Source organism: Cololabis saira, chromosome 17, assembly GCF_033807715.1.
Source record: "Cololabis saira isolate AMF1-May2022 chromosome 17, fColSai1.1, whole genome shotgun sequence".
Taxonomy (NCBI): Eukaryota; Metazoa; Chordata; class Actinopteri; order Beloniformes; family Belonidae; genus Cololabis; species Cololabis saira.
This window is the reverse complement of record NC_084603.1, coordinates 15,182,142-15,206,748: the sequence shown is the minus strand read 5'-3', so window position 1 is coordinate 15,206,748 and position 24,607 is coordinate 15,182,142. Positions and strand designations below refer to the sequence as shown.

Below are 24,607 nucleotides of genomic sequence, written 5' to 3'. Positions count from 1 at the left end.
AGCAGAGCTGCATCTTGACTGACATGTAAACATATTTATTTGAGATAATTTGAAAGTTTCAAGCTCATGGATAATTTTACCAATTTGGATAAATATCATAGATACAGATAATGGAAACATCAGAGTTCTGCTCCCTCAAGTCACTGCTTCAAAAACCAAACACCTCTCCAGTATGTGCATATATAAAATATCCTTTATTCATGTTTTGCAAGCATAAAGCTCTTTTCAAATGAGACATTTCCAGTTCACGACTCAAACAATTCTTGGCCATCAGGTATAAAACAAGGTCCTGATAACATTTTCTTCTCTTAATCTTAAAAACAGCTTCCAGCAGCAGTCATGGATCCCTCACACACATTTAGTACAGCTGAACAGAAAAAAAGATGCAGCTTTTACTACTCTAGAGGACAAACATTTATCACCGTAATAAATACAAAAAACATACAGGCATGTAAATGTTCTATAAATAATATGTAGGTTATTACAAACACAAGTTAAAGATAACAGGTGAAAACCTTAAAGGGAGCTGTGTTTTTCTATCTGGAGTAATAGTTTTTATTTGTTTTCTCACTGATTGCAGTGAAGTGTTACCATGAATCTGGCTGCACCGAAAAAAAACTGCAGACAGAATTTCTCATTCAGCTTTTCAGCATAGATGCCTGTAAAAGAAAGTACATCATTTAGAATCTAATAAAAAGAAAAGAAGAGAAAAAAAGAAATAAAGAGTCTATCCGTCTTTTCAAACGAAAAGACACATTTGGGCTTTTTGGATCAATGCATGATGTAGAACTTGTAAAATGGTGCACATACACCCTGCTGACTTGTTTTCAACATTTCTTTTTCTTTTGATAAAGGTGAAATAATCTTCCTTGAACACTCCATTGAAAATTAAAGTACATGTTTTGTTTTTTTAATGATAGTTGTTTACATTAATCTGTGGTCAACCAACATGCATACGTTTGTATAAAAACACAATATACAGCCATCAAGTGTATTTTACATTATGTATCTTGCAGATGTGTGTGTGTGTGTGTGTGTGTGTGTGTGTGTGTGTGTGTGTGTGTGTGTGTGTGTGTGTGTGTGTGTGTGTGTGTGTGTGTGTGTGTGTGTGTGTGTTAGGAATGGGCGATATTTTACTGTTCACGATATACCGTCAAAAAAATTCCCCACGGTAAGAATTTGTCATCTCGCGGTAAAAATTATAAATTACCGTTGATGATGTTTTTGTTTAAAGCTGATTTATGGTTCTGTGTTAAATCCACGCAGAGCCTACGGTGCGCGTCCCGTGTACCCTACGCCGTAGGCGCTGCGTCGATTTAACGCAGAACCATAAATCAGCCTTAACAAATAGCGGAAGGCAGATCTGAGAGCGAGGAGCTCGTTGTTAAACGAGGCTCCAGCTCCGTTATCTGGAACTGGTTTGGATTTGAAAAGAGTGACGAGGAGCAAACATCATCTATTATATGCAGAGTCTGCAAAAAAACAGAGTGCAAAGGATGGCTTTTATTTATTTATCTTGTTTCTTTATTTATCAGGTTGTATCTTTTTTCTACTTTGTGATTTTATAAGCCAAGAAAACTTGAAGGACAATGGTACTTTTGCTGTTTGAACTGTTATCCCACTGTTTAAGCCGATAGTTTGAATAAATGTTGAATCTGTTCTTACATTTCAAACTTGTTTCATTTGAGTCATTACAGTTTTGCAGTACAGGTGTACTAATTCAATTGGTTTTTATTAATTCAATTTAATTGGTGTAGTTTAGTAGAATTTAGTATCTTTTAGAGCAGTGTCTCCCAACCTGGGGTCCGGGCCCCCCCTGGGGGGGAGCCAGAGATCTCTGGGGGGGCGCGAAACTTTGTCTGCTTTGAAAAAAAATGCAGTTGTAAAAATGATATTTGCGAATCAGTCATTCATAAGTCATTGTTAGGAATAATTTATGAATGTCTTGAATATTTTTTGTGTTTTTTATACACTGGTGACAAACACAGGAAATTATTTCATTCCTTATTATTATATCATTACTCAACATTTAATCTACTCCGACAGGTTGTTAAAGGAAAAATTTAAAAAAATGTTGGTCTCATATTAAAAGAGACATTTTTCAGAAATATTTTTATGTCCTTTTGTGCATATTTTATACATTGGTGACATTGGAGAAAAACAAAGTCATATGTATACAGGGTAAACCAAAGAGAAATGTATCAAAAAAACATAATTCATGTTCATTTTTTCAATTAAAGACTATTTCGGTGCTAGTACGTACGGGTCGGGGGGCCTGGCTGGTCTTAGACACAAGTAGGGGGGGAAACAAGGAAAAAAGGTTGGGAACCACTGTTTTAGAGCAGTGTTTTGGGGGCTCCAAAGTTAAAAAGGTGGAGTTGAATTGGAATTTTTTCTATCGTCATTTTTATCGTTATCGGGATAAGTGCCAGAAATTATCGTGATAAATTCTTTAGTCCAATACTGCCCATCCCTAGTGTGTGTGTGTGTGTGTGTGTGTGTGTGTGTGTGTGTGTGTGTGTGTGTGTGTGTGTTGTGCTCAGTAGCGATGCTCTCCCCGGGTTATGTGAGAGGAGAACTCGTATCGGTCCTGGCTCCGGTGGCCGCAGAGGTTGCACTCGAAGGGGTCCCTGAAGCCGTGGCAGCCCATGTGGATGGTGTACATGACGTGGTCCAGGAAGAGCACGCGGCAGTGTTCGCACAGGTACTCCCTCACCTGCTCCCCGTCCGAGGTCAGCACCTTGAAGCCCCCGGACGCCATCTCCATGCCGGCCCGGACGGCGTTGTACTGCCGCTGCTGCTCCTCCTTCACCAGGGGCAGCACGCCGTTCCTCCCCCCCGAGGTCATGTGGTTGGTCAGGTAGATGAGGCCGCCGGACGCCCCCCCGGGCCGGTCCTCGTTGTTGCTCTCCGTGTCCGTGGAGTCGTGGCCGCTGTGGCTGGGCGAGCCGTCCTTCTCGCTGGAGGCCGACTTGGAGTTGGAGAGCAGCAGCAGGTTCTCGGCCGCCGTGTCTTTGGCCGACATGGGGTTCCCCGCGAGGCCCGCCAGGCCCTCGGACGGCGGTTTGTGCAGGGCGTAGATGGAGCTGAGGCCCACGTCGGAGGAGGAGGCCGGGGAGGTCTGGACCAGGGGCCGCAAGGACTCGGCCCCCAGGTAGCTGATGGCGCTGTTGATGGCCTGGTCGATGACGTGGGGCTGGATCAGCTCGCCAGGGCCGCCGTCGTACGACAGATCGGACAGACGCTTGTCTCCTGAAGGGCCAAAGACAGGCAGGACAGGGATGTGAGTGAATACCGTCACACCTAAACCGTCACCTACATCCTGACATAGCACCACGTCAGAAAATGACTGTATATTATCATTTGAACGGTTTCAAGTTGACTTAATAGTATTTCTAAGCTGCCAAAAACATTTTCCTCTGCATCTCAGCTCCTCTCTTTCATTTGTTGTGAAAACTAACAGCTTAATGTATCGTAAAGTAAATACACTGCAAAAACTCAAAATCTTACCAGGAATATTTGTCTTATTTCTAGTTAAAATGTCTCATTTTTAGTCAAAAAATCTCATTACACTTAAAACAAGAGTCATCACCAGATAAATAACTTGTTATTTGACAATTTTCACCTGGTTCAAGTAAATTTTCACTTGAAATAAGTAGAAAAATCTGCCAGTGGGACAAGATTTATCTTCTCATTACAGGCAAAAAAATATTGTTCCACTGGCAGATTTTTCTACTTATTTTAAGTGAAAATCTACTTGAAACAGGTGAAAATTGTTGTTTTTTTCCAGTGATGAGTCTTGTTTTAACTAATGAGATTTATTTTTGACTAAAAATGAGACATTTTAACTAGAAATAATACAAATATTCATGTTAAGATTTTGAGTTTTTGCAGTGTATACAGAGTTAAACAGTTAATGTTAAAGGAGGTTATCCTTCTAAAAATGATCAATAAATGAAAAGCGCAGCCACACTGCAGATTCACCTAATGCAGCTTTCTTAGCAGTTATAGTTAATTGTTTTTAGTAACAGTGGTAACATTGCATTCACACAAAGGAAGCAGATTTTATCCCTTACCCACAAACTTCTGTGGCATAGTGCTCTTACGTTTAGCTACATTATTAGCTAGTCTGTCTAGCACCAAGGCTCTGTCAGATCCCGTCTGGCTTAAGTCTTCCCTCTGCTCATTCTGGTTGCTTTCTTCCTTTACTACTGGAAAGCAAGACAAAGAAGTAGGTTTTAGCGTCAAAGTGATTTAAAAATTGGCGCTGTTTTAAGCCTGACAACACATGGTGGATGGTGTTTTCTAGAGGTGCGTACGTGTGTGTGTAAAAGGCCCAGAAATGACAGTTCTGACACATGTGAAGCTCTTGGTCTATAAACAGCGGAGGTGTCAAGTAACAAAGTACAAATACTTTGTTACCTTACTTAAGTAGATATTTTGGTTATCTATACTTCACTGGAGTAATTATTTTTCAGACGACTTTTTACTTTTACTCCTTACATTTTCACGCAATTATCTCTACTTTTTACTCCAAAACAGCCTCGTTACTCTATTTCATTTCGGCCTTTAAAAAAAACTATCCAGTTAAATTGCTCCATCCGGATAGAGTGAATTTGGTTGTGGTTGTTTCAGATGTTCTTGTCCAGTTTTGTTCTTACATCCGTTCCCTCAGTTTCCTGCAACTAAACTTGGATGCACATTCCAATAAAGGTTAGGATAAATGATAACATGCCTCTGAAGTTTGACTTTTTGCACCATTACAATACTTATAGGCAACTAGTCATCATATCTCCTGCTCTCTGAAACACATGTTAATGCTCAATAGTACACATATATGGTTTTTTAATATATTTGCATTATACTAAGATGCATTCATTTTCAATGGCTTTTGTCCTTAATGGCTTTCCCCCCCTTACATTACTTTTACTTTTATACTTTAAGTCGTTTTGAAACCAGTACTTTTGTACCTTTACTTGAGTAAAAAACTTCAACTTCTACAGGAGTATTTTTAAACTCTAGTATCTATACTTCTACCTGAGTAATGAATGTGAATACTGAAGACACCTCTGATAAACAGTATTGGTTCATGCTCTCAGAGGAAGATCGATGTGGCTATGCTGAAATGTAGACATCAACAAAATCCTGTGCACAAACTATCTCCATTCATGACCAATAGGATAAATACACTGGCTTTATTTGGCTCTGCAGTTGTTTTGGCTGCCTAACAATCTGCTAGATGTTGAAATGAGGATGATGGCGTTGTCTCGTCAGCAGGTTCAGCAGCAGCAGCGTCTCTATCTGCTGCTGCTGCAGCGACAGATCTGCACTGCGGGTAAAGTAGGACAGCAGATTTGGGTGAGAGTTAAGCTGGTGAAGCACCGACCTGTGTAGACGCCGCCCCCCATGTACTGGAGGTAGTTGTGACACCGCTCCTTGTGCTCCTCCAGAGAGCTGCGCTGCTTGTAGCTGCGCCCGCAGTAGGCGCACTTGTGGGGTTTTCCAACTGCAAAATCACAAAAACAAAACAAAACAAACAAATTAAAAAAAATACCCAACTTAACATCAGTGCAAACATGGCAGTTTTACTCCATACAAAGACAGATAATGCAGCAACAATCCTTGATGCTTTAAAATAACACAGAGGGAGTTTCACCTTCATTAACCTAGATTTTTGTTTATGATTATGACATGAACATAGAGTACTCAGTATTTTGGGGGAATTTGGGAAGAAACTTTGTGGGACTTCACAAGACTTAGTCAAGGTGGGAAACTTCCTCAAACTTTCCTTGTAGTTCTCTCTTTCTCTCCTGTTCAGATCCCACAGCATTGGCTTGTCGCAAGGAATCAGGATTTTATATGTGCCGTTTTCATCTTTTCTTGCTTTCTCAAAGTGCTGATTCACAGCGGCTTGTCTCTCTGACTGTAGCGGTTACGACCAGTAAGTAATGATTAATAATAATAGTACAACTATTAAGAGTTAATTTGACACACAGGGAACATCCGTTGTCATGAACACACACACGTATTAATCTCAGTGTCACGTATTGAGCTCAGACATTTCCACTACTTTATATGACTAATCATTTCCTACGATAACAGAACTCCTGTCCTAGATATATTAGGCAAAACTCACCCCAGTTTGAATGTTTTTAATTTAATTTAAACTGTCACAGAAATTAGAAAAGCTTTACATTTTCTTTCTTTATTCTTGGACTTGGACTCGATTGTATTTATAATAAGACTGCAACTGCACACTATTCCTTTATACTATATTAGTATAACACACTATTTATTATATTGTACTTACTATGTTTATAGTACATTTATTCAGTTTACAGTACACTTGTTCAGTTTCAGTTTCTTTTTTCCTTATTGTTTATTTTTTGAGCTTTGAGCTGCTGTAACACCCGAATTTCCCCTCTGGGGATCAATAAAGGACTATCTTATCTTATCTTAATTCAGTGCAACACTTTGTGTTTTAAACTGGTGGATGATTATTGTCTCGTGGGTTATGTTTTTTGAGTTCTGTGAAACTATTCAGGGCCAGAACACTGTTTATACTCAAATTTCATTTGCTCATACTTCTGCAAAGCATCTGCACAAAAATGAAAAAAAGTGACATGTGTCATGTATCTACATGTGTCAACTTCCCCTTCCATCGCAGGTCTGAGGTCTGCGCGCTGCACAAGCTGCTGTGTCTCTTGTAAAGGCTTCCACCGAGCTTTCTCAGAATCGGTAGGAGTGTGTCTGCGTGGGCGACGGCTGCACACTCACCCGAGTGCGTGCGCAGGTGGCCGGTGAGGGCGTCCCTCCTGCGACAGGCGTAGCTGCACAGGTGACACTTGAAGGGCTTCTCTCCCGAGTGCAGCTTGATGTGACGCAGCAGGTTGCCCTTCTGGGTGAAGGAGGCGCCGCACTGGCTGCACTGGAACGGTCGTTCTCCTGGGGACAGAGAACACACACACACGGGGCACATTAATGCAAAAAGAGGAGTTTAATAAGACCCACAGGTTTACTTCACTTTTTCTAAATTTGCGTTCGATCCCTCCGCTTACAACAACACAAGCTTTTCTTTGTTTTATTGTTTGCACTCGTAAAAAGGAACATTACACTGCAAAAACTCAAAATCTTAACAAGAATATTTGTCTTATTTCTAGTTAAAATGTCTCATTTTTAGTAAAAAAAAATCTCATTACACTTAAAACAAGACTCATCACTAGTAAAAACAACAATTTTCACCTGTTTCAAGTAGATTTTCACTTAAAATAAGTAGAAAAATCTGCCAGTGGAACAAGATTTTTTTGCTTGTAATAAAGAGAAGATAAATCTTGTCCCACTGGCAGATTTTTCTACTTATTTCAAGTGAAAAGTTATTTGAAACAGGTGAAATTGTCAAATAACAAGTTATTTTTCTGGTCATGACTCTTGTTTTAAGTGTAATGAGATTTTTTTTACTAAAAATGAGACATTTTAACTAGAAATAAGACAAATATTCCTGGTAAGATTTTGAGTTTTTGCAGTGTAGACAGAGGCAAAAAGTTAAGAAAAGATGTGCAGGAGAGGTCATAAAAACCTGAATGGCTTATAAGCGACTCCCCCCTCCTAAAAACAATAAAAAATAAAAAACAATAATTCACAAAACCCTATAAGCACAATACATAGGTCTATACAGTATAACTGATAACTCTTCAGATATTACTTCAGAATACATTTAAATAGCTTAGAAATATATTTGAATAATGGTGAATGAAAAACACAGGTATATAAAAAATCTATCAACTTTTTTTCAGCTTCCTTTTGAATGCAGATAATGTTGAGCATGTTTCACTTAGATGTTTTAAACTGTTCCACAGCCTTGATACATAAATCAAAATGTAGCAACTGCTGTTCTACAGAAGGGGATAATGCAAATCATTCTTTCTTCTTGTGGAGTATGAATGATAATAAGAATTAAACTCAAAATAATTATGAAAATGTCTGGGTAAAGTTAACGGAGAGCACATGACTTTATACATCAGGATTCCTGTTTGATACTTATTCACATCGTAGATTGTTAGTATTTGTAATTTTTTAAACAGAGGTGTGGATGGTGTTAAACGTGGAGAGTTAGTAACAATTCTTACAAAATATTTTTGGAGTCTATGAATAGGTTGTAAAAAAGAAGGATAAGTGCTATAGGCCAAATTAAATTACAATAAGAGATATGGGAATAAATTAAACTGTTGTAAAGTGCTTACTTTTAAAAAGGGTTTAACCTCTTTTATGATACCCAAGGATTTTGAGACCTTCTTGCACACAAATTCTCAAAGTTTCTCATCAATATTGACACCTAAAAACTTTGCTGATGAAACATTAGAAAGTAAAACCTTACTTTATAAAGTAAAACCATATAAACCAAGCACAGAGTCTTTGTCTTTATCAGTGGGTGTAAATGTGGCGGCTGCAGGAGCGCGGGGTCACTGCTCTACAAGGCTGCAGCAGCAGAACAAGCTGGATGATGGAGCGTCTCTGGGGCGGCGAGCGCTCCAGCAGGCGGTGGGAGGGTTTCACAGCAGAGCGACGCTCCATCTCTCCATGCTCCCCCTGCCCCATCGACTCCTGGCGCTCTGATCGAACAAGAGCCTCTCAGACTCAGCCTGCCAGCTCCGTAATGCACCATTGCCTGGGTCAATTTGATCTGAAAATCTCATTTTTTCCTCTTCTTCGTCTCTAAAATAAGAGCGCCACATCACAATGCAAATTCAGCCTCATTTGAATAAAGCGGAGGAAACACTTTGTGTTAAGAGCCAGTCTTCCTGATCAGCGCTTCTGGAATAAACCAATATCCAGCCTCTCCGAGTGTTGTGGCATTCTGTGAGAACGCTTTAATATGGCTTTTTTCTCTTTCTCAAAGACCCCCCCCCCATAAAATAAGAGTCACCAGTGAAGCAGCAAAAATATATAAAACGGGAAATTCATTAAAAATGCATTTCAGAGGCAAAGACTCACCTCAGAATATTTTCTATTTAAACAGGAGACACTTCATTATATCTTTTATACTTTCTTTTGCATTTACATTAGTCTAGTGTTCCTTTTCTTCCATTTTGACTTTCATTAGTTTCTAAAGCTCGATAGTTAAGTGCCTTTTTCACAAATGTTCCCCACCACTGGCTTGGCTCCTTTACAATAGAATATCAATTTTGAATGTTGAAAAACTTTTAATGGGTAGATAATTGTCACTTTGTGGAGATTTAACTGCAGCAGATATCTGGTTTTCTTCACTGAGGGGACGTTTTATTAGAGTAAAGTTTGGGTTTTTTGCGACTTTACTATACGGTAACTTTTGTTTGTCACGTTGTAATTTAGAGATGTGTGTATGTGTGTGTGTGAGTGATGTTAATGGGATGCTTTAAAGTCTATTTCATGCACAAAACACACGCAGACAACACAAGCATGCCAACAACCAGGTACAAGTAGTACAAGAGGGACTGTCAGCTTAAGAGGGGTTTTTACTGAGCTGAAGTGTGTTAGTGTTTGTAAGAAGAAGGCAGTACACAGCTACACTGAGACCTTTAACCTTTATAAATCTAAAGTGATGCTCAAAACAAGAGGAGGGGCTGCGGCACACACTCTTCTATCCCTCTCATACTAACAGTGAACATGGGTGCAGAGGAAGGGCAAGAAGTATTGCAGGCGGCTTACCGGTGTGGCTTCGCTTGTGCACCATCAACACATTGGGACCAATGCAAACTATCCCACAGATATCACACTTGAGCTTCCCGTTGGGCAGCCGGATACCGCCAGCTGTGGAGAAGGCCTTGGCTTCGGGGCTCGGCTGTGAGCCGTTCACCTTGGCCCCCGAGGCATCGACCACGCGCAAGTCTTCCGCGCACTCCTCCTCCTCCACGCCATTCATCATGTCACAGGCCAGCCCATTCTCCTCATCACTGCGAGCCTCAACTTTAATATTACAGGCTGGAAAAGAGGGCAAGGGGGGGCCACGGTTTAGAATACGAGCATAGTTCTGTCATCATGTTCAAAATCCTAAAGATGGGCAGTTTATCAGTGTCATATCCAAAACTGTGGCATGAGAAGAAATAGAGCTGTTCATCCAAGTACTCCTGAACCTCGTTGGCTCTCCTCACTGAATTAAATGATGTTTAGTTTTGTCATTTTTAATGTTACTCTGTATTATTCCAGATCTAATATCTTGATTTCATACTTCAAATAATTTAGTTCCCTCTCACAGATTAATGGATTAATGTTGTGTTTCACCTTATATTTTCATATTCAGCTTGAACACATTTGTTTGTCTAGTTCAGGGGTCGGCAACCCGCGGCTCTAGAGCCGCATGCGGCTCTTTAGCGCCGCCCTAGTGGCTCCTGGAGCTTTTCCAAAAAGGTTTGAAAATGGAAATAGGTGGGGATGGGAAATACATTTTTTGTTTTAATATGGTTTCTGTAGGAGGACAAACATGACACAAACATTCTTAACATTTTCCAATGCTGCAAAAATGTGTAGAATAAATATTAAATTTCAACATTTCTGTTAACGAAGATTTGTACGGAAGAGTATCAGGGCCATGCAGGAGAAAAAATATTGGAGAGGGGAAGATTTTTTTTATTGTGCACTTCGAGAAACAAGTCGAAATGTCGAGAAAAAAGTTGAAATGTCGAGAAAAAAGTTGAAATTTCGTGAAAAAAGTCGAAATTATGAGAAAAAGTCGAAATGTTGAGAAAAAAGTCAAAATTTTGTGAATAAAGTTGAAATGCTGAGAAAAAGGCGAAATTTCGACTTTATTCTTGAGATTGTATTTCAACATTCATTTCGACATTTAGACTTTTTTCTCGATATTTCGACTTTATTCTCGAAGTGCAAAATAAAAAACAATCTTCCCCTCTCAAATATATTTTCTCCTGCATGGCCCTGATACTCTTCCGTAGAGGATTCAACGTTTCTAGGAGCGAATAATTTGCATTCATTGCCTGAATGTTTGCTCTATAGTGAGAAGTTGTCCCAGTTATAACCAATATAGATACATGCAGCATGTGTTTGTCTTCATTCTAAGGCTTATACAAGACTTTTCCTTTTTTGCGGCTCCAGACATATTTGTTTTTTATGTTTTTGGTCCAATATGGCTCTTTCAACATTTTGGGTTGCCGACCCCTGGTCTAGTTGGCTGCATTGAAGCATGTTTTCTGTCTGAATCGAGACATGACTTGAGTCCCACCTACAAAAAGAAGTTAAACCCTCGCTTGCTTGTCATGAACAGATTGTGGAGATGAATTCTGTGATTGTAGCAACAAAACTGGGGATCTCATTTCGTCATTATGACTTTTATTCCGACGTATTCAGCTCGTGGTTATAGTCACCGGAGCTGTTTTCAATCCCTATTTCTTCTGCTGGAATTCACTCAAAAATGAAATGATACTGCACCATCATGCAACCGGAGCGACGGCGGCGGCTGCTTTGTGGTGACAAAGGTCCCTTTCGTGCACATTGTGACATTTCCATGTGCTGCGGGGAGGGATGCTGCAGCAAAACTCCAGAAAACTTCCCCCTCCCGTTTCCGGGCGTCTTTTGCAACTTCGGCCAGAGTAAAAACGTAACAGATATGGAGCGAGAAATCGACCCACGCGTGGAGAGTGTGACGCCTTCGAGGCGGCCTTGCTCACTTTTCGAGGATACGCAGGTGGATGGCATGTGTGCTGTTTTGAGGATGTCGGTGATGAGATGAGGAAACATGCTGATCATCTCACACCATCACACTTTTTGTGAAACAAATGACAGCAAGATAAACAGGAAACAGAGACACAGGAAGCAGTGTGAAACTAGGGACGAGTGCGGTATCTATCAGAGCAATAGAGTGCGATGAGCAAAGACGTACACACCAACTCCCCAATGGCCTTTTCACAATCATGCTCATTTGCACAAGCCTTCATCTAATTTATAACACCTCTAACATTTAAATGTCAGAGAGGAGACGCCACGAGGCCGGTGAGACTATCATTTCTGGAACAGTTTTTAAAAGAAACGTGTTATCTCCGTTGGAACTGTGATGATCAGAAAAGAGAAGCACTCCCGTACATTAAACTACTCGGCCCGCGCTTTTCCCCCCCGACCAGAAAAACCTCTGGAAATATCTAAAGAGAACTAAAAGATCATGCAAGTCTGTGGTTTGCATGTCTCGGTGTCGGCCTGGTTTCCCCATGGCTTTACCTCTGTTTGTACAACTGAAGAGGAAGAAGAGGAAATCATGAAATATAGGAATCCATGGAAAAGGGGAAGCGTCAGAAAGAGGGCCTGTCTAACTGAAATACCAAGAATTATGGAGAAGTGACAGAAAGGGAAGCATGAGAAAGGAATTGTAAAACGGCATGCAACTGAAACAGTTTTTTCTTTCACCGAGAGTCACCGGGTTTGGGGAAGGGGGGGCTCTCCTGATGTGTGTTTCCCATCTGAGGCAGGAGCTGAAGTGAATGCACAAACTTTACACAGCCACGAGACACAAAGTTGGATAATTCACTCCTCCATCTCTAGTTTGAATCACTTCAAACTCGCTCTCTAGTCTTTTTTGTTGTTTTTTTTTTTGTTACCATAAGCAAAGAGCTGCCGCAAAGGAAATGAAAAGCTTCACAGTTAAGAAAAACAAAACTGTGCTCGAGCTGCAGAATTGATGGTAAAGAGTTACGTTACTAAACAAACTGCAACATGCCGTCAGAAGATTCACCTTAAGTAGCTAAATCTGACTCTCCCTGTTGAATCTCTGGACCCAAAACAGCTCACACGACCAGTCGGGACGCCGCTCAAGAAATCAATACCATTCATACGTGTTTACTGTGTGCTTTGTTTCCTTTTTTTTTTCTAAATTGCTTTCAGAAGCCGAGTGAAGGGAGGTAGAGTTGGTCCGAGCTTGTGGCAGATAAATAAAGATAAATGAAGCTACACTACGATGCCATCACATCTCCAAATGTTCATTTCACTGTTATCATCAGCATTGTTATTTAGTTATGACTCTAATATGGCACTTTGAATACATTTTTTCACTAATTTGAGCTATTAATCATTTCAACTCATCCACTTTGACCTCTATTTCCATTGCTGCCTCAACATTTATCTATTATTTGAATCGTACCTTCTGAAACTGTTATTATCTAACTAGCCCTAGAAACCTTTATTCATTATACCTTAAGATTGTTATCTTTTCACCGACTTTTGATCAATTACAACGGTATATTTTAGTTTCTAGTTTGATCTTTTCAGGACAAAATGCATTTGTTTAGGAGTATCTGTAGTTTAGCTGCATCTACTATAAGTAAACTGCTCATTCCTCACAGATGACTGTTTAAACGTCCCAGTTTTCTTATTTTTTTTATTTTTTATTTTTTTTCCCCGTTACCAATATTAATTTCAGCGCTACTAAATTCATAGGAATTCTTTTTTTACTAACTCAGCAAGTGCAGAAGGACTGGCTTCGCCCTAAACTCTCCTCGGGATTGCTGATGTTTGCTGGAGTTTTGTTGAGCGCAGCCAAGTTGTGTACTCCCTCTGATCTGAGATGCTGATCTCTTCTAAAAATTCAAACTACAGTTGCACATGTTGCACAAAAATGAAGCTCTTTTCCCAGTCAGGATGTGAGCTTTGGTTGTTTTCATGAAATAAAGCTAAAATGCACCACTTTAACCTCTTTGAGATTATTCAACAGGGATTTTAACGTCAATAGGCCCCAGCAAAAATATGTAAATTCAGAATGAATCTATTGCTTTTTCTATAATTTTCTCTCCACAAGGTTTGCAGTATGAGAAATGTAAATCTTCGAAAAAAACAAAACAAAAAAAAAGGCAGTTAAAACAGAAAAAACAAACAGTGCAGACAGAAGGGAACCATGAGCGCTGGGCTGCCGCCCAGGTCTCATGGATATGGGGAAGTTGTGACTAAACTGGGAATAGGAAGAAGGCTTTTACTTTATATCATGTTTGTCATGATCACACATCCTGATTTGTTCGTTTTGGGAAGCAAGTGTCAGGTCACGTTGTGCTGCAGACAACAAAGCGCGTCTCTGTAAAATAACCTGACGTAGACCTAATCTTCAGGCCGCAGGTGAAAGGACGGCTGCTTTAGATACCAGAGCGACTACTAAAGAGAATAAAGAGCGGACTAACAAATGTAAAACTTAAGTTACATTAAAAAAAAATGTTATATTGACTGTATAACAGTCAAGTGTCCGTTCTGCAGCGTGGAAATGCAGCGAGCCTGCTGGAAGTTCCTGTTACTGCCTGGTGTTGCTCTCATAGCCTGAAAATAGCTGCGTGTGTTAGGTAGTGGAACCACATGTGCCAAAATACGCCTGCAACACATTCAGCACAGTTAGCACGATCACTAGATACAGAACGCTGTTGCCGTCATACGTAAAGAAAAAAAAAAGTACCACGTTTTTGGGAACTAGACAGCTCAGAGTCCCTTTCAGTCTCATGTCTCCAAAACGGTAAAAGGGTTCTTTCTTTATCTATCACTGAAAGTGAAAGAGAAATCTTCTCTGGGAAGGTCACCGGTCGCAACCTCCAGCATTTTCTCTTCAGGTCACGCAATGAAATTATTTTTTTTTCCCTCTGCTAACAAATTAATGGGACAATTTAAGAAGCGAAAAAAAGGCTTCAGCACCTTCGGTTTGCAGTCCTGTATGTGCAACTGCAGTGCGGCGATGACAATCCCAAGCTGTGAAGACGTATTTGCAACAGGAAGCAACCTAGGTTTTGAGGTTTTGAGTTTTTCGATACTTTGAGGTCCCATGTCCCACATATAGTCCCTCAGCTATTTGTCTTTTTTTTTTTTTTTTTCACTAAAGAGAACTGAGCAGCACATGATCCTGGGCGATAATTATAACTTATTTGGGCTTTTATCACAGAAGCAGCGCTGCATAGATGTAGCAGATACTTGCACTTCCCTTCTTTCTCTCTGTCCCTGTGCTCGTGCACACACACACACACACGCACACACACACACACATGCACACACACATGCATGCACGCACACACACACTCATGTGGAGGGAATGAACAGAAACTCACACGAACAACCAGCTGTGCCCTCTTCAACATTTAAACAGTTTTGATTTTTGACTATTTCAAGTTTTTTCACTTGACTGAGATGCAAACAGTCGAATAAAACAAGACACACACTTGCTCCCTTCCTGACAGCTCAACAACAGCAAAATCAAAGATGGAGCCTTTGTGAGCGAGCATGTGTGTGTGTGTGTGTGTGTGTGTGTGTGCAGGTGTGTGACCCGTGTGGTGCAGTGACGTGCCGATCTCTCCGAGCTTGGCCCTGTTCCTCAGCTCTTTATCTCCAGGAGTGTTGAAACTGTCTGATGGCAAGTTCTTCTTAGGAAACTCTTACACATCCTATTTCAGCTTCCTCTCACATTTTATTTTTGACTGCGCGGCGCTAATCTTTGCCGTTATCTGGATACGTGGAAGAACACTGATAGGATGGTGAAAATTAAACCTTGTATCTTTTTTTTTTTTGTCATTTTTTTTTATTTTTGTCACGATCAATGCGATCGTTTTCCATTTTAACCTCAAAAAGTCCCCTTGCATAGATAATCTATAACTAATGTAGAGTAAACCAAGTCCTTATTTTGCTGCTGGCATGAAATAAAAAAAAAAAAAGGATAAAAAATCTGCCTAAATGACCGATGTTTACGAGCCACCCATGTTGGGAGACTTGAGATAAAAATGACGACGGTAATGTCAGTCCCAGCTTGCTTCATCCTCCCTTTCACCATCATATTCCCTGGCTTGCTGTTCACACGCTCGAATCAAGGCCACATTAGCTATTCCTTAAGATTCAGTTTATTAATGACATGCCATGGATCAAAGACCTGTTTTTTTTTTTTTACCTTTCCTGCCAATGACCTAAATGTACTTCTTTGCAGCTTAAAATTCATTTTTCCAAGAGATTTGAAAACAGCAAATATCTCCCACTGGATGTGCAAGGGGATTAAGCTATAAAGATGTTTTATATATTTAGATTTTTGATCCTGACATTTTCTTTTAAGTGATCTGATTCGGATGCTAAAGGGACAAATGTTGGGAAGAGGCAGTGCAGTGGGGTTTTTGGCTGCTTCATGGGATGCTCTCATAGTTAGAGAAATAACAGGCAGAAAACAGGTGAATCGTTCAGTTGCGGCTACAAGCACCAAAATTGGCACACATACTCCTTAGGGGTTGCTCTTTTGATAAAACCATTGTGCCAAAAAAAAACACACACAAAACCTCTAACAATACTAAAGTATACACTGCCATCCATTTTACCAGTGTCAAACATAACAAAAAAAACTCAAATTTTGCAGAATATTAGGATTCTGGGACTGATATATGGTACAAGGAAACCAAAGTGTAAGTCCATGGGTCCAAATTTAGATTCTACATAGTGAAAAGGTTATGATTTGACACCAAGATCATTCCAATAGGACAACTCTATTGGATTTTATTGCGAAATGCAATATTACTGTATATTCGATGATTCATGAAAAAAGGCCGCCATCTTTTTTTTTTTCTGGCACAATGGTTTTATCAAAAGAGCAACCCCTAAGGAGTATGTGTGCCAACTTTGGTGCTTGTAGCCGCAACTAGGGGTGGGCAAAAATATCGATATGGCAATATATCGCGATACTTTTCCAGCGGATTCAATATCGATATTCAAAATTTGAATATCGTTTTTTTTTTTTAATTTTTTTTTTTTAAATATTTTTTATTTCCGATCTTTTTCCCATTTTATCACCCAGTGCTCCTACCTAAGTGACAGTCCTGGGCATTGCCACTCTCTACCAACCCTGGGAGGGCCCTGCACTGAGCTCAGGTTTTATTTCACGTTTTATTTCATTTTATAATTTATTTTTTATATAACACAATTGCCTGTCCTTAAAAAATGAAAAATAATGAACAGAGGTTTATTTATTTATGGATTTATATCTATACTGACTGATCACTGTGCCTGTCCTTGGTTTTAGTACCCATCTTTCTTGTGTTTATTATCATTTGCCACATAATTAAAGCAACCTCATACTAAATTTAATGTTAATTTCATATGATGTAAATAATATGAAAAACATATACAAATATGTTGTAACTTTAGCTTGTATAGTTATAATAAAACATTGTTTTGACTCAGTTTGTCCCATGAATTGTCACTATAATCTGATGAACGTGCAACTCGGATTTTAAGATCCATCACTATCATCTGATGTACATATATACAACTTGGATTTTAAGATGTGTAATGCATTTTTAAATTTTTCGGTGAACTATGTAGAATATAATAATCGGGATATCGCAATGTGTATCGTATCGTGGCTCAAGTATCGTGATGCGTATCGTATCGTGAGGTCCTTCCCAATACCCACCCCTAGCCGCAACTGAACGATTATTCCTGTTATTTCTCTAACTATCATCTTCAGGCTGCGATCACACACTCGTTTGCTGTTTAATTTATCCTGAGTGAATGTTTGGTGAGACGTTGCCTCGTACCTTTGTCCCCCCGGTTGTTCTGCTGGTGGGCGGAGCCGGCTGACAGGTCCTCGGGGACGGCCATGGGCTCCTCTGTTTCCTCGGATGCATCGTTGATGGGGGGGCTGTCCCTGCCTGCAGACAGACACACCACCAAACACCCATCACTCACCCGGCAACCCCCTCGACACGACTCATTCAGGAGAAGCAAAATTACTTCGGGGTTGCTGCGAGGGGCCCGTTTGTGGGGCCTATTGTATCGACTCGTGTGCGTTCTGGGGCTCAATCATGCAGTATGTGAGCTTTTACCTGGCATCTGGGCCATTTCCTGGGCCTCCTCCGTCTCCATGCGGTGCAGGTACTCTAATGGGAGAGAGATGGAGATGTAGATGCGTATAAGTTTAATCAAGTGCAGGCAGAGGAAACAGCATTATAAAAAGCTCGAGTGGAGTGTATACTTCTCAGCGTGACTCCATCACCTTTGTGAGATAACTCTTGTCACAGCCGCAGTCACACCGCTGTCCCCCACATTACATTACAAAGAATTACAGACATTTTCATTACTAGTCTGACAGAGAGGCTGAGCTAGGAGAGTGGCCCGGCTCCCGCTGCTCGAGCGGGGCTGCCCGGGAATGGGCTTTCAGACCACATTTGTTATTTATTGTTAATTTCCTGCCACATGATCATCCAAAAATGCAAACTGACTGCCGCAAAATTAAGCAGAAAATTAACTGGCCCCGGGGTCACCGGGGATGCGGGCGTTCGCCGTGCCCAGCTGATCGACGCTCGTGTTCTCTCTAATTTACTGAGCATGCATGGCTGCGCCCGCGGCCCGAGCTCAGACATATACAATCAGAAACAAAGGGAGGGAGGGAGGGGAAGAGGAGGGAAAGGAGAGCAGATCTGGAGCCGGAGAGGTAGGTAGCCACCAGAGGTGGTAGTAACGAGTTACATTTACTCTGTTACATTTACTTGAGTAAATTTTGGGAAATGTTGTACTTTTAGGAGTAGTTTTGAATCACTATACTTTTTACTTTTACTTGAGTAGATTTGTGAAGAAGAAACTGTTCCTCTTCCTCCGCTACATTAGGCCACGTTGAGCTGTTACTTTTCTTTTATCCCTTTTATCCACGTACGCGTCAATCTCATGACATCACTGGGTGATTCTTTGGGAAAAATGTTTGTTTTTGCATGTTTTGTCACATTTACACAGACTCAAACACACAGAGTTTCTATGAGTTCATGTTTGTTCTAGTTCTGCCTGGTTAAAAAAGAAAATTACAAAGGCTGGAAATTTTGTGCTACTTGTGCTTAATTTATTTTTTTATTCTGTTATTTTATTATTTATTAAAGTACTTGAATTTACTTTAAGCTTATTTTAATTTAAGCTATTTTTTCATTTTTTTATTAATTTTATTATTTTATTGATTTAATTAGCCTGAAGATGATTATTTTGTACTTTTGTCTATTTGAATGGTTGTGTTAAAAAAATAAGACGTTACTCAACAGTTACTCAGTACTTGAGTAGTTTTTTACTTTTACTCAAGTCATTATTTGGATGACTACTTTTTACTTCTACTTGAGTCATATTATTCTGAAGTAACAGTACTTTTACTTGAGTACAATTTTTGGCTACTCTACCAGCTCTGGTAGCCACCAGAGGGCCGGGCGGGGGGGAGTCGGAGGAGCCGACTCAACAGGGAGTAGCACTAAAAGAAAAGAGAAAAGCGGGGCTGAAGGACTGAGAAGTTCTCCTTATTTATCATTTTCAAGCAAGACGAGGCCGTGCGGTCCAGAAGTGGATCCTCTGGCCAGGGCTGAATATCTAAGGAGTCACCAATGCTCGTGGCCCCATTAATAATGGATGGCCCTCAAGCCTGCAGCAGATGGGCCCGACAGCCTCGGCCCCGGCGCCGCCACTTCAAGAAGCCCACGGTGGGGCGGCTGCCCAGTCCAGGCAGCCACACAGGGAGAAGTGAAGCTCCCGAAAATAGCGAAACGAGCCCAGGGGAGAAGGGGAACCTAGGCCTTCCTGTTTTACTGACAGATGGCTCCACACATTTGGAACAAACAGTGGGAAGCGACCGGGGGCCGCCGTGTCGCAACACGCCGTTTTCAGCGGAGTGGAGTCAGGAGCTCGACGGCCTGCAGACGGCCAGGATGCAAGCGTGAGGGAGAGGGAGGGATGAAGGAGAAGTGGGGGGGGGGGTTAAAGGTCACTGGTGCAGATGATTGGCTCAGCAGGCCTGGGTGTTGCGTGTTTGTGCCGCTGCTCCTCGGCATCTGGAGTTTGGGGGTTGAGGGGGATTTTTTTTTGTTTAGCTTTTTCTTGGGGGGGGGAACTAAATGACAGATTACAGTTACAGTTACAGATTACTTTTGTAATACTGTATTTGACCCGGTCTTTGTACATTTTGACCGTATAGAAACGTAATTCTCGCCAGTTGTGTGAAATAAGACCTGGAAACAGGTATTGTGGCATAGAATTGTCAAATTGGTTTAATTCACTGTACAATTTGTTACAGATTACTTTTGTAATACTGTAATTGACCCGGTCTTTGTACGTTTTGACCGTATAGAAACGTAATTCTTGCCATTGTAAGAATGAGATGTACCCGAGTACTCTACTGCCCTTACTTTTTAACAACTTGTGCTTTTTATTATTTTACCTCTTTTATTATCATTTTACTTGATTTTACTTGTTTAATTGTGTCTTGCCGCTTTTAATGTTGATGTAAAGCACTTTGAATTACCTTTGTGTTGAATTGTGCTATACAAATAAACTTGCCTTGTCTAAATACAAATGATAAAAAGATTTCCTACTTTCTATCACAATCCCCTGAGAGGACAAGTGGAAAGAAAGGCGCTATAGTATGATATTGAGGAAGTATCGTCTCTGTATTCGTGCTGCTTCTATTTTCACTCTTTATTTTTACACACACTTGTGAATTGTTTTAAATACTCCTACCTTTTTATTTCTACCTCGACCTTCAAGCCCTGGAGCTGCATGAAGCATCATGACAGTTCAAACTATAGACTGATATTTAAACAACAAGATGTTGCTCTTAGTTGTTTGAAAAATGCCGCCACGATTTGGAGCATAAACTAAAAGGTGTTCGGGGACACAGAGTGGGGGCGGGTGGAACCTTTGAGCCGGTGAGGTGGAAGTCACAGAGAAGACTTCAGGGGGACTGGCACCGTTTGGCTTCGTCGAGTGGGGAGATGCAGGAAGAGGCTTGTGGGTTGACAGAATTCTCGGTCCTCCTCCTGTGTGTTTGTGTGTGTGTTTGTGTGCATGTTTGGTGGCGGTGTGTGTGCTGGAGGGGGTTGGGGGGAGGTGATAGAGGCGTCTGCTCGGAGCGAGGTGCAGCAAAGCTACACCAGGGAGCAGGGTGGAGATGAGAAACAATGAAACCGTTAACAGATACTGAGGACCACGCCAACAAACTCTGGATACTCCAGAAAACTCAAACTCTGTGTGTAACTAGGATTCAAAACACCTTAGGGGTTCAAGTTTGACCTTTGTGGCTTCAAAACTTTATTTTTCCATCTTTAATTGAGTCATAAAATTAAATAATATGGATATATGTTCATTTTGAAGGCAACTGGATTCTCGGCTACAGTAAAACGTTTAAAGACTTGATGATATGAAGTATAAACCTCAACTGTCCTCATATTCTCTCCTAAAAGCTCCCACTTCTGGGAGTTTGTAACTAAAACTCAGAAGGGAATTAATGAAAATATCTGAATTAATAATTTTCCCTCCCTGTGGGTAAGAAGTGATGAAGCCCCGGGTGCCTTATTGTTATTAATCAGCAGGAAAGAGATCAGTGCCGAGCAATGTGGTGCATGGTCACCTTTGTTCATATGCACATGGAGATTCTCATCAGTAATTCATGAAATGTATGGGTGAAAGTGGGTAGATAGTGTTAGCAGATGTGTTGGAGGGGGTGAGGGGAGAGTTAAGGTGCGCCGAGGAGAAGTTTCCTTCATTTACATCTGCCACACTTCACTAGTCTGCTATTCAGACAGTACAATCATTTTAATAACTGTCTGTCTTCCTCCCCCCCCTCCCCGCCAACACACACACATGCACACACACTTCTGTTCCTACTGACAAGAAAGATGATGTATCTGCAGATCAGCAGCACTTTCTGGACTTCTCTTTCCAAATTAGCTATGAAATAAAACGTCCTATTTCTGCAAGACTCATGGTTTATTTTCCGATTTGAATGTTTAGCTTTTTAACAAGTGTCAGATTTGGATCATAATTCTTAATTCTCATTTGAGTTAAATTAAATAAACTGAAGGTTATTTATATTTAATTCCCTTTAATATAATTCGTGCTTTAAACACACGGAGAAATTATCTAATTAAATTAGAAACAATGAAGACACTTTTACGCGTCATGTGGGAGATTAGAATAAATTCAAGATAGGTCTCTGACTCTGTGTTTCACTTCACAATTTAACGAAAATTAGTTTCAATGCCTGCAATAATATTTCATGTTACCAAAAAGAAAGAGAGACCTTAAATATATATTTTATTGGACTTGTGGAAGTTGTGTGCGCTCGCTGTTCAGCCGTTGGTTTCAACTTTCCACCTCAGTGACTGAAGTTTCATCAGTCCCGACTGCATTTCTTCATTTTCCCTTCACATTTCAGACGTGTAAAAATATTTGAAATTGTGGCTCGATTGGGAACAGGTAAGCAAAAAAAAAAAAAATTTGAGATATATGAAAGTAGTAGATGTATCGATTGTAGATTTTGTCATTTATAAGCACCTCTTTTCCGTGCGTACTGATTTCCTGTTTAAGCAGCAGAAAGAGAGAGAATCTATTTCCCACATACGGTTTGCTTTTTTTTTGTCTGAATTTTTTTTTAAAGTCCTTAAAAAACATATTTTTTTACGTTTTTGTTAAAATTCCTGTACAGAAGGAGGACCTGAAGTTTTCAGAGTGCGCACTTCTGATGCAACAGGTGGCAGAACAGGAAGGCAAAAACAGTTAAACGCTCTTAAAATGACTTCAAAATACGTCATAAAACTAAAATGTAACTCTAATATTAGCTTTGTATTTATTATTCTATAAATGAAAAATATAAGTTGTGAATTTATCCACATTTTTCCTAAAGAAAAAGACGGAAAAGGGGAAGATTTCCCCTATTTCCTTTAAATTACTGCCTGTAGAATAAAACAACACAGGAAAATGAGCCTATTTCTCTGCATTAAATTCTCAAATATCCCCCTGTTAGTGAATCTGTTACATCAATGCCCTATAGCAGAAGAAGGCGCGCACCTAACGGGATCTGGCGCGCTGCACCTGCGCCCAAATTGTTGAGGAAAGACTTTTTTCCAGTCAGGTGCCTAAACAGTTCCTAAAAAAATCTCTAGAGCAAAAAAATGCGCTCACTTTTCAAGCCTCAACCTATACTGCCTTTTGAGGTTAATGTGGAGCTGTGGAAGCGGTGGGAGTCTCTTTACCTGCTATTCCTTGAGTTTGCAGTATGAAGTTCTTCCAACTCTCCCCGGCTCCATGTGCAGAAGGTCGCAGCGCCGCGGCGGCCCCATGGAGCTGCGCCCGGAGTCCCTCCCCTCTCCACTGCACTTCCTCGTTCCAGCCCAGCATGACTATGTCTCTGAGCAGGGCTGGGGCATTTTGCTCGCTTTTATCCACAGGCTGCAGCGGGGAGAGTTCGGGCCACCGAACCCTTGGCACTTGCTTTGTGCCGTGCCAATAAAAGCGAACACCCAGTAGACCATCACTGGCAGCCATGCATGAGATGGGATGAGGCGAGCGAGGAGAGTGGACCATTCATTGTTTATTTATTTCATTCACACCAAGGAAGCTGAAGATGAAGATGGTGGAGGAGGAGATGGAGGAGGAGGAGGAGGGGGGTCCTCACTTGCATATATCGGACAGCTCCCCTTCTGTCACCTGTTCTGGTGCTGAAGTAGTCCATGAAATTAACTAATGTGTTTTCTTTTCCATACAATGAGTGTTTTTTTTAGCTATTTTTCCACGTTTTAAAAACTTTAACATTTGAATTTACCATTTCTAACTGGTTTCAGTATCAAAGCATCTTATTCTACCAATGAACCAAATCAATTTCTTCACATTTCACTCTCCCATGTTACATTCTTTCTTATTTAACGCACATACACTGCAAAAACTAGAATATTTGTCTTATTTCTAGTTAAAATGTCTCATTTTTAGTCAAAAAAATCTCATTACCACTTAAAACAAGACTCATCACTGGAAAAAACAACAATTTTCACCTGTTTCAAGTAGATTTTCACTTAAAATAAGTAGAAAAATCTGCCAGTGGAACAAGATTTTTTTGCTTGTAATGAGAAGATAAATCTTGTCCCACTGGCAGATTTTTCTACTTATTTCAAATGAAAATTTACTTGAAACAGGTGAAAATGGTCATATAACAAGTTATTTTTCTGGTAATGACTCTTGTTTTAAGTGTAATGAGATTTTCTGACAAAAAATGAGACATTTTAATTAGAAATAAGACAAATATTCCTGGTAAGATTTTGAGTTTTTGCCGTGTATTTCTCACGACCTTCTTCATTCTTAATGAGTGCATCATTCAACCCCCAGTCCTGGAGAGTAAAACGCAACCGTTTGCTGAAATGTGGGTTCCCTCAGGTTTTGTGCAGAGGAGTTTTTTAACCAACAATAAGCCACCGGCTTCACACTCATTGGTGTTCTGTTAGTTTTGGAGGCTGTCGTTACGGTAACTGCGGTAATTTGACCAAGATGATCATGTAAAATCAAAACTACTTGGAAATAACTTGAAACTGAGATAGAAATACAGGTATAGAGCATTTCCCACTCAACTTGCTGTCTGTAATGATCTACCTCTCCTCTCTGAGCCATCACTTCTACAACATGGACAAAATACATTAATTTAGCATAGTGGGATCTTAGATCCTTCTGAAATGTGAACATATTAATTTCATTTATTTTCTGAGAGAACTGTCCTGTTCATTTCAGAGAGTCAGCTTATATGTGGTATGAATGTGCTAAAAAAAAACAAACTAAGAGTCAGTTGCACTTGCAATTTTAGTTGTAAAAACTAAAATAGACACCCTGTGTCATTATAAGCTCA

The 24,607-nt window shown here is 40.3% G+C and overlaps 1 protein-coding gene across 8 annotated transcripts; it reads right to left on the bottom strand.

The window, feature by feature from the left end:
• Window positions 1–69: 69 nt before the first annotated feature.
• On the bottom strand, window positions 70–23,301 carry ikzf1 (IKAROS family zinc finger 1 (Ikaros)). 8 transcript variants are annotated; one of them, XM_061744910.1, is made up of 8 exons: window positions 22,971–23,301; window positions 17,799–17,852; window positions 17,511–17,624; window positions 9,685–9,957; window positions 6,778–6,945; window positions 5,387–5,506; window positions 4,077–4,211; window positions 70–3,252 (listed from the first exon to the last, which is right to left on the bottom strand). In XM_061744910.1, exons 1-8 carry the CDS (start codon window positions 23,299–23,301, stop codon window positions 2,540–2,542), a joined length of 1,908 nt encoding a protein of 635 aa, XP_061600894.1. In that variant the 3' UTR covers window positions 70–2,539. The 8 variants fall into 8 exon arrangements, with proteins under 8 accessions (XP_061600894.1, XP_061600896.1, XP_061600895.1 ...); XM_061744912.1 differs by having other exon boundaries at window positions 4,107–4,211; window positions 22,971–23,262; XM_061744911.1 differs by having other exon boundaries at window positions 4,077–4,208; window positions 22,971–23,262.
• Window positions 23,302–24,607: the final 1,306 nt, after the last annotated feature.